This window comes from Pongo abelii, chromosome 8, assembly GCF_028885655.2.
Source record: "Pongo abelii isolate AG06213 chromosome 8, NHGRI_mPonAbe1-v2.0_pri, whole genome shotgun sequence".
Classification (NCBI taxonomy): Eukaryota; Metazoa; Chordata; class Mammalia; order Primates; family Hominidae; genus Pongo; species Pongo abelii.
This window is the reverse complement of record NC_071993.2, coordinates 24,779,297-24,797,181: the sequence shown is the minus strand read 5'-3', so window position 1 is coordinate 24,797,181 and position 17,885 is coordinate 24,779,297. Positions and strand designations below refer to the sequence as shown.

At 35.2% G+C, this 17,885-nt stretch overlaps 1 protein-coding gene across 3 annotated transcripts in view; it reads left to right on the top strand.

Annotated features, from left to right (window-relative positions):
• The window catches only part of ARHGAP21 (Rho GTPase activating protein 21), a 136,001-nt gene that overhangs the window by 79,078 nt on the left and 39,038 nt on the right, over positions 1–17,885 (top strand). For all 3 annotated transcript variants that reach the window (XM_054522088.2, XM_024253724.3, XM_054522094.2), the window contains 3 exons: positions 5,807–5,899; positions 7,414–7,492; positions 10,923–10,977. In XM_054522088.2, coding sequence (XP_054378063.1) covers positions 5,807–5,899; positions 7,414–7,492; positions 10,923–10,977 — 227 coding nt within the window. The remainder of the gene's footprint in view (positions 1–5,806; positions 5,900–7,413; positions 7,493–10,922; positions 10,978–17,885) is intronic.

Here is a 17,885-nt window from a genome sequence, read left to right as displayed (position 1 = left end):
ATGCAACTCTTTTCCTATTCCCTTCCTCCAGAGGTAGTTACTAGCCTGAATTTGGTGTATATTACTCCTTATTTTTGTTTTTTTCCTTAATAGATCCACATTCCTATTGCTCAATAAATTCTTCCACATGCTGTTTTTTTCTGTGGCAGTCTATTTTCCATCAAAGAGAAATAGAGATCCCTTTTCATCACTCAGACATAACTTTGCTATGTATTTCAGTCTGTGTTGGGGTTTCAGTTATTTTTTATCTGTAAAATAGATGTTAATTTCAATATGCTATTTATTTCCTTTAAATAACTGATGCTTGGTGCCTTCATATTCTATTATGTGATAAACCTCTTTAGCTTTCCACCTTTCTGGAGGGTATACTTCTTCCGAGGCTTATCTGACTTTCAGATTGGAGCACAGTCTCATTTCAACGGCCTTTTGTTGTATAAAGATAGAGATTTTTCTTTGGCAACAAAGAAACCAATGGAAAAAATACCATTTTTTGAAATAAGTCTCATAAAAGCAGAGATTTGGTTTAATTAAAAAAATTCTCCAATAGCTAGTTTTGGGAACTCTGAGAGAGAAGAAACAAAAGCTCAGTCTCAGTTATAACCATTATTTTTTTTCTTTCTTTTATATTTTATTTTATTTTTAAGCCTATAGCACCTGATCTTCCCAGGCAGTCTCCCATCCAAGTATTAACCAGCCCCAGTCCTGCTAAACTTCTGACATCAGACAAGATTGGGCACATTAAAAGTGGTATGGCCATAGACAAGAGCCATTATTTTCTATTGCTTTGCTCTTGATTAAAATGTGGGATAGTTTTTCTTTGTATAAACTATATATTTTTCCAGTCTGTTAAGAAATATGTTTCTCTTGTCCTCAGAACTGTAGGATTTTCTTAATATCATGATCTGTTTCTCTGTGATCTTCATTACAGAGTCCTTTTTGTAACTGTCATAGTTCAAATTTTGTTGCTTCTTAAAAGTAATCTATTAGCTTTATTTAGTCTGTTTTTTTTTGTATACTTAATATTTAAAGATTTCAAATAATTTAGATGTTGCAAATGATTTTGTCTTAGGCTTTCTCCAAAGAAGGAGGTCACTAGAGATTTAACTCATCCTTTTTGACTGACAAAGCCCCCAGGCCTATAGATGTAGCACTTTGGTTTTAGACACAATCTCTTTGAAGACAGGTGTATAGTTTGAGTCAGAGTTATTGGAAATTTTTTTAGTGTAATCTCTTTTTACCTTTTTACTTTCTTTTCTTTCATGTTTCCCGTCCCATCCCCTCCCCCGGCACTATTCCTTGACTTCCCTATAATATGACAGTTGAGTTTGATGAGTGTCCTTTCAACCAGTATTTATTGCTCACTTGCGATGTGACAGGCTCTGTGTACCCAAGATCATCTCTGATCTGTTTGTAAACCTGAAAAGTTTATAATCAGGACTATCATAATAATAAGTAATACTTAACAAATACCTGCATGTACTAGATATTATATAAATGCTTTACTGGATTATCTTTTTTTAATCCTCACAACAACCTTGCGAGGTAGGAATAATTATTATCATCCCCATTTTTCAGATCAGTAAACTGGGGGCACGTACAAATCTTTCATCTAAAATCACTTGGATATAGGGTTGTCATATGAAATACAGAATGCTCAATTAAACTTGAATTTCAGATAGACTACTACTATTTTTTAGTTTAAATATATATCAAATATTGCAAAATCTGATGACCCCACTTGGAAAATGAATGACAGAGGTAGGATTTTAAACCATGTAATATGGTTATAGGGCCCAAGGTCTTAACTGTTGCATTATAATGAATACAGAGAATAAGAATCACATCCACCTGAACATTCAGTATTTAGATGGCAGCTACTACCTATATATAATTAATTTTTTTACTCAAGTTATTTTTTCCCCCAACTGATCATATTTACTTCATTGTAGACGTATGTGTGTTCTTTCTGATTTTAAGTGTACTATTCAAGTTCAGGTAAATTTACATGTGCTTTTTATGTCTTTTTAAGTCAGTGCTAATTATATATTATAACATAAAATGAGACTTTTTCTGAACCTGGTTACTTTAGCCATTCTCATCCATGTAAGATAATTGTCTTTTTACCTTCTTTTCTGCAAATATAGGAAGATTTAACTGCATGTATGTGCCAAAAAGACACACTCTCTTTTGATAAGGTTAGGAAATGATATTTGAATAAGGTATTTAACAGTTCTTTGAAACATGTCCCATGTGTTCTCAAAAAATTGAGAAGTTACAAAATACAGATGTGGAATTGAAAGAGGCTTTTACTAAGAATTGCCAGGGAAGCCATCTGGGTCTGCTAAGTAATCATACAGGGAAGTAAGGAGTCATTTTTCCTGGTGAATTACCACAATTCGGGATCAGGCTTTTAGTTCTGCATATCTAGAAATTTATTTACAAAAACTAAAGACCTGAGAGAGCTTGTAAATCACACACGTGTTAAATATGATACTTCTGATTTCCAGTTCTGGCAAAATTGCGGAGCACGTATCTTAAAAAGAAGACACTCTTAAAATTCATGAGTCAAGTGTTTAACTCAAGACATAGAGCCAAGGTGTATAGAAATTGAAGAAAAGTATATTTCTTAGTGAAATCTGCTTATATTTAAGGGATATTTCTGGGAAATGTTTTTCTCTCTCTAGGAGGAATTGGATGATATCTAGGTAGCAAGTCAGATTTTTGGAGAAAGTTCAGAAAGGAAAGTGAGCAAGAGGCCGGGCTCGGTGGCTCACACCTGTAATCCCAGCACTTTGGGAAGCCGAGGAGGGTGGATCACAAGGTCAGGAGTTCGACACCGGCCTGGCCAACATAGTGAAACCCCATCTCTACTAAAAATACAAAAAAATTAGCCAGGCATGGTGGCAGGCATCTGTTATCCCAGCTACTCGGGAGGCTGAGGCAAGAGAATCGCTTGAACCTGGGAGGCGGAGGTTACAGTGAGCCAAGATCACACCACTGCACTCCAGCCTGGGCAACAGTGCAAGACTCTGTCTCCAAAAAAAAAAAAAAAAAAAAAAAAGTGAGCAAGAATTAAAAGTGCAACTCTTAGCAGATGTAACAGTGCTTGCTATAGGATTGGACTCTTAATCTATTCCATCTTCGTATGTTTTCAGGCATAGTGTATTGAAAGATTTGTCAGTGGCAAAGTATGTCTGACTTTACAATGGCAGTCATTTCAAAATTAGTATTTCTTTTATAGAATTAACACCACATTATTTTGGACCACCGCTATTCTGTGTAAGTGAAATTTTCTATCAGAATTTTCAGAAGTCACCGCATTGCTACCCAACCAACATTTTATTATTTTGTAGAATTCATTAATGGTCATTTACATTTTGTATTTTTAAGTATGAAATAATCACCTTTGAGACACAGTGGACTAGAAGACATTAATAGGAGAAATGTCTCTTCTCTTTTATTACATAAATCTTTCCATGAAAGCAGTGACTTGATGCAACAAAACTTACTAAGCCTTTAGATATCTAGCCAAGAAGATAGATGTTTTTTCTTTAATGCCAACTATTGTAAATAGTAGATTGACCACAGAGTGACCTAACCTGATCACCAACTTGATTGGAATTCAGCGTTTGCATTTTAAGCAACTTGAATTGATAAGAAAGTATTTTTCCTTTTAAATTAATTGCAAATGGACTGTCTACTTGAATACAGTAGAGCTTGAGAAATAAATCACTTTCAGTTACTTTTGAGGCAGCATGGAATTGCCACACTTGAATTCAGGCCTGGGTTCAAATCCCTGAGCTGCCTCTTAGCAAGTTACTGAGTCTCTTTTTCCTCTGCACTCAAATGGCAATTTTAGGATCATAATGCCCATCTTGAGGGCTTGTGTGAATTTAAACTAAATAATAAATATATTAATTCATTGAATGATTATTTATTGAATGCCTGCTCTGTGCTATGGATATTAGTGAGCATTGCGAAAATTCCTGATCTTTATGTTAGACAGATATACAACAAACATGTAAGCAAATAAAAATGTAATTTTAGGTAGTGGGTTGTAAGTTTTATGAAGAAAAATAAAGGGTAGCACACAGAAAATTTCAAGTGGCAAAGGAAGGGTTTTGGACCGATGTCTACTCGCTTCTAAAACAAGCAATTTCTACTATGCCCCATTGCCTTTGAAATCTAGCTGTTCATTGCTTTAGAGGGCGTCTTTCAGTATAAATAGCTAAGTATTTAAGGGGAGCTAGTGATAGATATTCCTTTATTAAGTAACTTCCTTTAAGACATCTTGGTGCATACACTATGGTAACAATTCAGTTTTATATGGCAATAATTATGAACTCTTTGTATTTGACACTCAATCATTTTTTGCCCAGTATTGCTGTTTAACAAGTAGTATCATGTTACTCAACACATGTATATGCCTTATTTTCTCAGTTACATTCTTCTTTAAGGGTCAGGACTGTGTCTTCTACTTCAGTGATTCTCAAACTTAAGTGTGCATCACAATCACCTCAGAGTTTCTGATTCAGGAGATCTAGGGTGGGGTCCACAAATTTGCATTCCTAACATATTCCCAGGTGATACTGATGCTGCTGGTCCTGGGACCCACTTTTAGAACTACCGTGTACCTCCTTTTTCCCCCACAATACTTATGCTATTAGTCACTTAGCTTAAATGTCCTCTCATCTGCGAATTTTTCCTTGACTTCTATTTCACTGAAACAACTAGTTGTTCTCAAAATTTAATGTGTATTAGGATCATCTGGGAAACTTGTTGACAAAGCAGATTTCTGGTCAGACTCCAAAACACCCATTTTTAGCAAACACCTTAGATGTTAATGCCAATGGTCCATGGAAAACAGCTTGTGAAATTCCGACTTACGGGGTTGATCATGCTCTCCTCATTGCCATGACTGTATTTTGTATTTGTCTCTGATTGTTTTTATACTGTACTGTTATTTGTTTGTATGTCTTTCTCCTCCTACCAGACTCTCTGAAGGGAAAGGAATATGTCTTGTTCATTGTTACATTTTAATGCTTAGCACAATGCAGTATTAAGAAGCAGTAGAGGCTGGGCGCGGTGGCTCACGCCTGTAATCCCAGCACTTTGGGAGGCCAAGGCGGGTGAATCACAGGGTCAGGAGTTCGAGACCAGCCTGGCCAATATGGTGAAACCTCGTCTCTACTAAAACATACAAAAATTAGCAGGCGGGGTGGTGTACACCTCTAGTCCCAGCTACTCAGGAGGCTGAGGCAGGAGAATCACTGGAACCCAGGATGTGGAGGTTGCAGTGAGCCAAGATTGCACCATTGCACTCCAGCCTGGGCGACAGAGTGAGACTCCATCTCAAAAAAACAAAACAAAACAAAACGAAAAACAAAAGCTGTAGCGTGAGTACCGCCTGTGTAATCAGCTTTGGCACTTGTTAGCTGTGTGACCTTGGAGACTTTATTTAATCCCTCTAAGCTTCAGTTTCCTCTTTTATGAATGGTAGTAGTACTTACTTGCCGGGGAAATTAGCTCTGAGATACAGTATTTAGTGTGGCACCTAACAAACGGAATGTAGCCAGTAAATGGAAAGCATTACAGTGTTGTGGTTGTCATTATGTTATGGAAGAAGCAAAATAAATGTTTGAATTAATGAAAACCCCTACATTATAATTTTAGCATCCAAATTCAGGATATGTATTTAATATTTCATTAAAAATCTTTGCTTAATTGTCTCAAATACTATTTTATATTTTGGTATTTTAGTAAAGTATTGTGAAGTAAAATCATGCTTTGGACTTCTCTGTAACAGGAAAACAAAGAAACCGCTTGGAACCAATGGATACCATATTTGTTAAGCAAGTTAAAGAAGGAGGACCTGCTTTTGAAGCTGGATTATGTACAGGTGCTGATATTCTTCTTTAAACAATACGTTTTAATTTCTTTTTCACTTTATTTCTTCCATATTTCATGTTCGATATTTTTTCCTTTTGTATCTTTCTGTATGCTTCTTCCTTTTCCTTCACATCTGTTGTTACTAATTTTGAGAACTAATTGTTTCTTGATGCCCATATTGATGGGTTTGAACAGAAATAACAGTATAAATTGATACACTGTGAGCACTTTTAGTTACCACACAGATAATAGACTCTTAGAGGCTCTTTTAAGGAACAAATTTTGCATGCATTGAATTTTGACAAAGGATTACAAAGTAGCAAAATTATGAAGGTATTTATTTGATATAAGTGAAATAATCTTGGATTTTCAAGTTCTGGAAGTGCCTGATCTGCTAGAGTTGAGTTAATTAGTTTGCAGCACAAAGTGGCTTAAGTCTCCAATGCGGAATGTAAGCCTGGCTTCATCTGAAGGTGTCAGTATATGTGGCTTAATTGGCTGGATATAGTAGCTGTTTGTTCTAAAATGTTTTGTGATTTGTGATTTAATAAACCCTAAGTAGAGATTTCATTTATATTAGTGCACACTCTAAAATACTTTTTTCTTTTGTTTTTTAAACATTAAACAATTTAAAACGGGAATTATTGAAAAGCTATATTTCACTGCCTTTTAAATAAAATGCTATATTTTCACCTACAAATATTAGAAAGTAGTGGACATCATTGCTAAGATTTATAAGGATGTACTGTTAATGTATTACCCACCTTAGTTTTTTAAATTATATTTAAAGTAAGCCTGATTTAAATATCATTAATATGTATAATATGTATATTAGTGTGCATATGGGATTTCTTTAGAATGTATCATCTGTCGTATTTTAAGCCCCACATGATTGGGAAGATGAAGTGGAGATATGCTGTGATAAGCACACAAAAAGTACATTTTTGCCTATTTTCTTCTTTCCTCTGTTCTTTGTTTCTGTCTTTTCCTTTCCTACTCTACTCAGAGTAGAAAGAGAATCGCTTGAACCCGGGAGGCAGAGGTTGCAGTGAGCCGAGATTGCACCACTGTCCTCCAGCCTGGGAGACAAGAGTGAGACTCTGTCTCAAAAAAAAAAAAGAAAAAAAAAAAGACAGGGTATGTGGAGAGATAATTAGTTCTGCAACTCAGGAAACAACTGATAGGAGCATAAGTAGTATAGCTCTGGTCCCCTGGTGACTAGACCTTTTGAAATTTCTAAATTCAGTAATGACTGGAACTCTTACTTAGAACATGGCTAGTTTCACAAAAAGCTGGATATATTAAAATGTATTTACTTTTGTAAAAACTTTAAAAGTAATAAGCTAGGATATTCATATAATTGTTTTATAATTATGATACTAATAATTTTCTCACAATTCTGTATTTTATTATTTTAATATATACGACATTAAAAATAAGGACATTATTCAAGAAATATTTCAAAAGTGTTCAAAAGTGACTTTCTGCAGGATTTCTCATGTGTTTTTTAACTTCTCTTTGAAGGTGACCGAATTATAAAAGTCAATGGAGAAAGTGTTATTGGCAAAACCTACTCCCAAGTAATTGCTTTAATTCAAAACAGGTAAGAGTCTTAAAACATTAAAACCCAAAGATGGGTTTTATAAATCAATAGAGCACATAGATTTAATACAATCTTCTATTCTTATCAGGAATTGTGGTGACAAGGAGATGTGGAACTTTCCCTTAGATATAATGCATTTGAGAGTTGCCAAGGACCAGCTATCTGAGGATAGCTTAGTTGGTGGCTTTGGTTTGACAGATGTATCAGATTTATGATTAAAATCCCATAGAGGCACCCAAAAAAAAAAAAAAAAAAAAAAAAAAAAAAAAAAAAATCCCATAGAGGCTGTGAGGCACACATTTTAGATTTACTGTGTTTACCCCTTTTATTTGAAGTGACAAATGTATAATTTGTTTCTAATATATAAATAAATGCATATATAGTTTATTTTAAAACCTCTTACTGGGGTATGTTACTTTTAAGTATCTTTTTGAATAATCTTCTTAGACTCAATTAATTCATTTGTTCTAACCAAGACAACAAGACATTCCCTTTTAATCCATTTGTCTGCCTGCATTTTACAGAATAATAGGATTTTGAGCTCTAAAGTTAGATACATATTTATAGAGTGACTGTCTATGAGACCTCGAAGATCATTTAGTCCTACTCTGTTTCACCCACACAACTAGAAAATTTTTCCAAATTACAAATAAGTTAGAAACCAAAGAGTTACCATATTGAATTTCTGTCAAGGCTAGGCCATGGATCTGAGCCCAGTCAGATCATCACTCTGTTGTAAGAGGTTCTCAGATTCAAATACAGGAACTTTTGGATTATCTAATGCTTTCTGTTGGCCAAACTCACCTGTCTGTAATTCAAGTGCAATTCATTTTCTGAAGATTTTTATCAAGCTCTCCTAACTATGTCTAGAGTAGCTCATGCCGTAATCTAAATTATTTACACTAATGCCCTAATACATTGCCATTTCTTACAATTAAATGACATGGTCATGATTAATTGATCTCAGAGTATTTTCTTTAATGTTTTAATATTTAATGGGAGTCTAACAGAAAACAACTCTTGAATATTGCCTCTAATGTTGATAATGAATTTAAAGCCTCTCCAAGGGATAACAGATTTGCCAAAATTTTTTTCCTCAAAATAATTTAGATCATTATAAATACAACGATATGTTTTGTCAGCCCATAACTTAAAAGATTTTTAGTGTATTTGTTAATATCTCTTCTTTAAAAAACAACTTAATCATTGTTTTCTTCAAAATCTACTTTAATTCTTCTGTTACTGGTACGGTTCATCTTTCAGAATAATAACACTTCAACCACTGAAATCAATTTGAATATTAGAGAAATATTTTTTCATAATCTTATTTCCATTAAAAATGTTGTTTTCCTTCTGTCTGCAGTTGGTAGCAAATGGGTAATGGACCACAAAGCCCTTGAGATTCTGCAGTGGATTAATATAACATGTGTCCTTGCGGGCTGGGTGCAGTGGCTCATGCCTGTAATCCCAGCACTTTGAGAGGCTGAGCTGGGCAGATCACTTGAGCCCAGGAATTTGATACCAGCCTGGGCAACATGGTGAAACCCTGTCTCTACAAAAAATTAGCTGGGCATGGTGGTGTGGTGTGTGTCTGTTGTCCCAGCTACTTGGGAGGCTGAGGTGGGAGGATCACCTGAGTCCAGGAGGTCAATCAAGTGAGCCCAGGAGGTTAATCAAGTGAAGCTTGATAGAGCCACTGCACTCTAGCCTGGGTGTCAGAGTGAGACCCTGTCTCAAAACAAAAACAACAAACAAACAAACAGATGTGTCCTTACACAGGAGTTTATCTAAACATCAGTTTCTACCAACTCTAAATATTGAAATGAAAGTACCTACATATTTTACTAGTTAAATATATTTGAACCTGTGGTTCTCATGGGTTTAGTATAATCTGAGCATTTATGAAACTAAACATAATGATTCAAATCTGTCAAGAAGAGACATCAGTAGATAGATTATTTTGTTTTTTGTTGTTGATTGTTTCTTAATCTCTTGACTGTATTGGGGGAAAATCTGTCTGATACTGTTAGATTAGCTGTTAAAGCATTTGGTGGAGATAGTAGCACTGCCTTTGCCATAACTTTTTTATTTTATTTTATTTTATTTATTTATTTTTTTTTTGAGAGGTAGTTTCACTCTTGTTGCCCAGGCTGGAATGCAGTGGCGCGATCTCAGCTCACTGCAATGTCCACCTCCCAGGTTCAAGCAATTCTCCTGCTTCAGCCTCCTGAGAAGCTGGGATTACAGGCACCTGCCACCATGTCCAGCTAATTTTTGTATTTTTAGTAGAGACGAGTTTTCACCATTTTGGCCAGGCTAGTCTCGAACTCCTGACCTCAAGTGATCCACCCACCTTGGCCTGGGAACATAAGCCGCTTCGCCCGGCACCTTTGCCATATCTGTATGTACCTCCAGATCACAGGATTCAGTTTTGTTTACCCCTTTGAACTTTCTAAACTTAGGGAAATTTCTCTATCATTTTCAACAGGAAATCTACAGAACCAAAATAAAATTAGACTTTGAGCTGTCCCTGTAAAGGCACTAAAAGTAAATCATAGGGAAAAAAGCAAATAGTTGAAATGTTATATAGTTATTAAAAATGAGTCAGCTCAGTAGTTGTGACGGTAAAGCGATTTCCTTCACTCTGAGGCCAGGAGGGAATATTGCAAAATTAAGATGTTTAATATTGCCTGGCTGGGCGCAGCGGCTCACGCCTGTAATCCCAGCACTTTGGGAGGCTGAAGTGGGCAGGTCCCTTGAGGTCAGGAATTCCAGACCAGCATGGCCAACGTGGTGAGCCCTCCTCTCTACTGAAAATAGAAAAATTAGCCGGGTATGGTGGCGCATGCCTGTAGTCCCAGCTACTTGGGAAGCTGAGGCATGAGAATTGCTTAAACCCAGGAGGCAGAGGTTGCAGTGAGCCAAGATTGCGCCACTGCACTCCAGCCTGGGTGACAGAGTGAGACTCAGTCTAAAAAAAAATTACTTGAAATATTAAATTTGAGGGTTCTTTCATGTTAATGAATTTTAACTTGATGAACAGAATATATGACAACAATCTATAATTTGTTTTGTGACTTGAATAAAACAATAAATAATTGTATACTGATATTGTTAAGAGTTTTGTCCTGGGACTATTTAATATAAGCAACATACTTTATATTTCTAAATTAGAAACATAAAGAAGACTTTACTGATTATGAATAGCACAAACATGGCAGGGGTCCGTCCCTCTTTTGTATATAGTTAACTTACGTATACAAAGGTGACTTCTTTTCATTCTAATGATTTGATTTTAAAAATAAAGATATAAGAAAACCAGAATAAACTCTTAAACAGTTTAAAAAATACTTCTGAGTTAACTGTTTTTCCATTAAGTCTTTTTTATACACTTCTACCTCTCCTAAAATAGTATATAATTCAATTTCAGTGATACAACATTGGAACTCAGTGTTATGCCAAAAGATGAAGACATTCTCCAAGTGGTAAGTTTTGTTTATTCATATATGAGTTGTTTTACAGTCATGAATGTTACGAAAATATTTTTGAGATGGAAGTATTAAAGATGGAATTAAAAAAAAATTCTAGAATTTAAAAACCCTCTGGTTCCTTTTACACAATCTGGAATTCTCTACATTTTACAAAAATCAGACCAAAAATACCACTGTCAAGTTTTTGCAATTGACATGAAAATATTATGTTGATTCTACAGTGAACTCTTAATGCTGTCATTTAGAATGAGATTTCTAAAGAGTTTGTCCTAGTGTTGCCTTCTAGTTCATCCTTGGACCAAACGAAGAGTTCAGAGTGCAAGTGCATATCCCCAGGAATTAGAATCTTTTTTTTTTTTTCCTTCTCACTATGTACAGAGAAAAAAACCCCAGAATCTTATTTTTTTAATACGAGGACAAACTTTATGATTACCATTTTCTAATTTTCCAATAAATATTACTGTTTGTAAATTCACCAAGCAGTATTGTTAGTAGTATCAATTCATTCCTAAAATGTTCACAATGAACGGAGTCTACAACTTAAGGGGAAAATATGTTACGGTCTTGAAATGAAACTTGAAAACTTTAGTATTTAGTCTAAAATATTTTTCTGATTTTTATAAAGAAAGAAATTGAATGGAATACTTAACTCCTTTACTAAGCTTAAATATTGCTGATGATAAAAATATAAATTTCATCTGGGCACAGTGGCTCACGCCTGTAATCCCAGCACTTTGGGAGGCTGAGGCAGGCGGATCATGAGGTCAGGAGTTCGAGACTAGCCTGGCCAACATGGTGAAAACCTATCTCTACTAAATACAAAAATTAGCTGGGTGTTGTGGTGGGCGCCTGTAATCCCAGCTACTTGGGAGGCTGAGGCAGGAGAATTGCTTGAAACCAGAAGGCAGAGGTTGCAGTGAGCCAAGATCGCGCCACTGCACTCCAGCCTGGGCGAAAGAGCAAAACTTCATCTCAAAAAAAAAAAAACAACATATATATATATATATATATATATATATATATATGCACACACACATACACACACACATATTTCATTCAAGAAAATAACACTTGCCTTCAATTGATTTTGCAGTTCAGTAGAATAAAATAGAAAAACTCTTTAACATACTGACAACTAACAGATCTAGGAAATGGCAGTGGCCACTGAAGTATTTATTTTTAATTCTTTTTGGTGAATAATTGGGTTTTTTTCTCATTACCTATAGCTAAATTCAAGAAAAGCAGGGAGCTTATGGACTCTTTGTCATGGTAATGGAAATGGTATAGTAATGTTCTTCATTTGTAAGGCAGTAGTTTGAACTTAGCTCATCAAAGGCCCTAAATAATCTGTAAACATGTTTTACAAAAAAAATCACTAAAGCTGATCCTAAAGAGTCATTCACTGACATGTAAACTATAATTAAGTGAAACTCATGGGGATTAACCCCATGTTTTCAAGGCATGTAGATTTTATTTAGGAATGGCTTAGTACTGATAACAATTACCCTTCTGAAGTACACAGTTCAGTTGGAGTTGGGAGGCTCAGGAAGGAAGGTACAGTTAGCTGCAGTAATTTTCCTAGGCATGCAAAAGTGGTTGTAGAGTTCCTACCCTGACAATTCAGCATAGTGATCATGTAGCAGACATAACCACAGACACCAATGGCTATGAAAATCACTAGACTAGAAATAAATAGGGAATTCTTCTCTAGTGCTCTTTTTATACAGAAGATGATGTATATGGTAGCGAAGGATTTACCTGGCTTCCTCCTTGCAATCTGAAGGCTTGAAGACAGAATCAGTTTATGAAACTGAACTGTTTTCTGATCTTCAGTAGACCCTTTCCTTGCCAAGGTGAAGGCACTGGCTGGCAAGGAAGCAATTAAATGCAGAATCGCCATGATATCCTGCAGTGTGATTGATGAAGAGCAGCAAACCACTTCATGCAATGGAAGGAGTAATTTTGTAATGATATGATTAATGGAAAAACAGGTCACTTAAAGAAAAATTAGTTTTTTTCTGTTACTCATTCATGTTCCAGAATAGTCTGTTTTGTTATATTTTATTTAAGTAAATCTAAAGTAAAAGTAAAATATAAAGTATCCCAGAGACAGAGAAAAACCAGTTCAGTAAATAACATGAGCATACAGATCTTCAAGGCTCAGCAGTAAAGAGTTCTGGTATATTGTAACATAAAATTTATTTTTAAAATATGGTATTTGAATTACTTTAATCATTAAGAAATAAAAGCACATGCCTTTAATCATAAAAGAAAACTCTACTTTTTAACCTGTCCTTAATTCACATTTGAATGTAGTATAATTCATTAAGAAATCAAAGGAGTATATAATTTTCTGTTTCTAACATATATTCCAGAGTTAAAATGTTCTTTAATGTACTTCAGAAGTACTTATGCAGATCTTAAATCTGTTATTCAAAATATATGCTTTTAAAGATGTATTTGTTCCCATGAGGTTGAATATTTATTGTAAAGAAAAGCAATGGGTAATGTGAACATTTTTATAGCCACTGTAAAAATCATTTACCCATGGAAACACTTGTAGTTTGTATATGTTTGCCTGGGCAACAGGATTGGGTAGTGCATGGAGGTTTTTTTTCTTTTCTGAAGTGATACACAGACCAAATTATTTTAGAAGTGCTCTGCTCACCTTTGAGAGGTGGCCTAGAAAATTTAATTTGGCTTAAAACTTGACTCATGTAAGGACAGGTATATGATTATAGGTTTCATAATTCATGGATGACAATGATAAAATGTTTAAAACCATGAAGTGAAATTAAGAATAATTCATTTCTGTTTTTAAACTAGTGCTAGTAATAGGAGTCCTGTGCTTGGCAGCCTCATTTTTTAAACCAGCATATATTTTCTAGCTTAAAATATAAATAGTATTACATTCATTTTAATCATTTTAACAGTATTTTGTTGTAATATTTTAGACTCTGGTATCTTAGACAGGTTCGTATTTATTGCAAAATAAAAAGGTTTTTTATTTTATTTCCAAAAACCAAAATGATTTTGTTTCCCCATTAAATGTTATCTATGCATGAGTGAAATAGCCACACCAGTCTGGTCACCTAAACAATGATGCTGACTCTCTTAGTCTATTTGGGCTGCTGTAACAAAATACCTTAGACTGGATGGCCTGTAAACAAAGAAATTTATTTCTTATATTCTGGGGGCTGGGAAGCCCAAGGTCAAGGCTCAGGTAGATTTGGTGTCTGGTGAGGGCCCATTTTCTCATAGATAGTACCTTTTCACTGTGTCTTCACTTGGTGGAAGAGCTGACGCAGCTCTCTGTGTCTTCTTTTATAAGGACACTAGTTTCATACAGGAGGTCTACCCTCATGACCTAATCATCTCCCAGAGGCCCCATCTCCTAACTCATTCACATTGGTGATTAGGTGTCAACATACGAATTGGGGGAGGGGAACACACAAACATTCAGACCACAGCACTGACCAAAGAGAATACTTCCCTGAGTGAGATAATGGTAGGAGAACTAGATCGGGGCATTCTTCTTGGTTCATCACCCAAGATATTTTGTTAAGCATTTGGCTCCATTGACTCAGAAATTAAATTTTAAGTTAATTGGTTTTTATAACTCTGGAGATTCTTGGGTATATCTAATATTTGGCCAGGACATTTTAAACGTACTTTGTGCTGTTCTATGTTAAACACAGCAAAGTTAAACAGCATGTCTGGTGTAATAAGAAAGCAAATGGTATAAGGATTTGAACTCGGGTGGGTCTGAGATGAAAGCCTGTACTCTAAACCACAGTCCTATACTGCTGTTGAGTGGAGATGAATTGTTTGGGTGGCTTACCATAAGCTGTTATTACAACGTGAACCTCTGGGTTCTGAGTCTAGTGTTCTTTTTTGCTGCTCTGTGGATGTGTGATATAAGTTGAAAAATGTAATTTAAACTAAGTTTTTCTTGAAGCTTATTAGAATTACTTTTAAAATAAGCATTTCATGTGTTCTGTTATCAGTATAATATCCTATTTAAGATTAAGTAGCCATTTGTCAAGTGTACATGTAGGTGGTCCGGCCTAGAGTAAGGGAAGCAAGAGTATGAATTCTGGAGGGTTCTTTCGTATTTTGTAGGTTAGCAGCAGTTTACTTTGTAATTTTTAAAAATCTATTTTTAAATAATTACAAGAATAGTATGTGCTGGTTGAAAATATTTGAAATAATGCAGAAAGGTATAATAAAAAGAAAGTCCTTCTCCATCTACACCATCCCCTTCTATTCCCTACGCTGGCATGGTTGGCATCTACCAACAAACATGAAGTTATTCTTGCTCTTATCATAGGTAATGGCATTAAATTAATAACCTGTTAAAGGTGAACTGAAAGGCAGGAATTTTAATCTTACCACCTTATTTATTCTTCAGGGTTTTTTTTTTTTTTTTGCTCTGTTTTGTTTTGTTTACCATTTATCATAGGTATGGTCATGGTGATTTTGATGTGACTATATAAAAAATGAGCTAGAAGATTATTTTAGGGTTATTTAGTTACTATTAGGCACTGTACATATAATCAAGATCCAGGCTGTTAATATTAAGTTGTATTTAACATACCGTTTGAAGTTCTAATTACAAAGAAAGAATTCTTTGGGTCATCTTTCTTATTTTCTTCCTCCTCCTCCTCCTCCCCCCCACACTTTTTAGAGCTTTTTGTATCTAATAGGCAAAACAGGGCTGTTAGGGAAGGCTTCAGTTTTTAAAATACAAGCTGTTAAACTCCAAAAGGTGTAATACTTAAGTACAAGGGTAAAGAAAGCTCAAGAAGGAATGTGAAGTGGTATACAAAAAGGCTGAGTGGAAAAAATGGCTAAAAATGTTTTGTCATATTTTGTTGAATTCACAAGAGCTAGTCAATTGGGAAAAATTTAAATGTTTTCTAATTCTATCAAAACACCTTCATATGTTGTAAAGTATCCATTTGGGCTTAAAACCTAACTAAAATTCAAAATTGTTAATACTGAATATGTAATTCTTATGACATTGGTTTCAAAAATAATATTCCTCCCCAAATTTGAATAAAGGAGATAGCTTTAAAATATTAGTTCTACCCGGGCTCGGTGGTTCACACCTGTAATCCTGGCACTTTGGGAGTCCGAGGCAGGTGGATCACTTGAGGTCAGAAGTTCAAGACCAACCTGGCGAACCCCACCTACATTAAAAATACAAAAATTAGCTGAGCATGGTGGCTCATGCCCGTAATCCCAGCTACTGAGGAGGCTGAGGCAGGAGAATCGCTTGAACGTGGGAGGCACAGGTTGCAGTGAGCCAAGATTTCGCCACTGCACTCCAGCCTGGGCAACAGAGTGAGATTCGGTTTCAAAAAAAAAAGAAAATAGTTGTAGAACAGCATTTCCCAGGCAGATATTCTAATTATTTTAAAATCTCTGGGGAAAAAAATGGGTTCCCTGGTGAGTAAGTTTGTACTTTTGAGTTTCACAGTGTATATTTTGTGAAAAATGTTCTTGAATGAATTCATATTTTATCTCAACCATATCTGCTTACATTAGATAATAGTACTGCATGTGTGAGATGTTCACTGTTAATGCCTGCATGTGTATGGATTTCAGGGCCCCTTGCGATAACTTAGCTCAGAAGTGGGGACCTGTGACTGTAATGTAGACTATTTAGCATTTAGAATTGCCATACAGGAATATTAGAGATGTCTGAAGTATGTAAAATATTCTCAAGTTTTAATAGTTCCAGCCGTATACTTCTATTACTAAACAATAATATTTCTTCCCAAATTTGAATAAAGGAGTCATCTTTAAAATATTAGTTCTAGAATAGCATTACCCAAGTAGATATTCTAATTATGTTAAAACCTCTGGAAAAAAAATGGCCTCCATGGTGAGTAAGTTTATATTTTCCTTTCGAATTTCACAATGTACATCAATGTTGTCGTGGTTTTGAGAAATCAAAAAGCTTGCCAAGTGACCCTACATCATTGACCATAGGGAACTCCTCTCCCCCATCCTCCTTTTCAGGTGGTATATAATAAAATTACACAAGGATGTTGTGGGAAATGCTGTACCAGACAGTACAGTATTCTCTCATCCAGACACAATTTTCCTATTGCAGAAAAGTATTGGTATGATTCTAATCAGCATGGAAAAGATAGACTTGGTGTGTCAATGCACATACCCAAAATGCATGTTTGGATTAACTGTATTCATGCCATAAAAATATTATGTAGACATGTTTTCTTTTATATGGATAGCTTTAATTTCTCACTGCATTCTAGTCTCTGTTCTGTAATATTTATTATAGGTTAACAAGAATTACTCTGGAAGTAATATTTTTATGTCTATCCAGTAGTTATTTTTGCAAACTAATACAATAGTACAAAAGGCACAGTGTTGAAAGATCTTAATTTTTAAGTGAAACTTACTTAAAAGAAGTCATTTTCCCCCCTGAATCTTAGTGTAAAGGCAGCTGCAGTCTGCTGACAACTTGTGGTTATGCTCTGATTTACTGGGGAAGGAGGAGGTTGTACTATTTTAAATGCATAATAGAGCATTCGTTTCGTCATCTGGAAGCAGAGATGGAAGAAGCTCTGGGGAAATGAGAGACATCACTGTTGCTTTTGTGGAGGGAAGCTTTGTAGCATGTTATCAGACAGCAGTGCATATTGAAGAAAATATCTGTTAGGAATGCATGTCACCAGATGTATTTTGCTTTCAAGAATGGTAGACACATCAAACAAGAATCAGATAAAAGCCTGAGAAAAAGATGTTCAGAAGAATACTGGAGTTATTCTTTATGCTTCACTGCCCTTTACCTCTCTTGGTACCTTCCAGAGAAACAAGTATAGATGTATTTTTAGCTTGCCGTTTCCAGCATCAATATGACAACATGATTT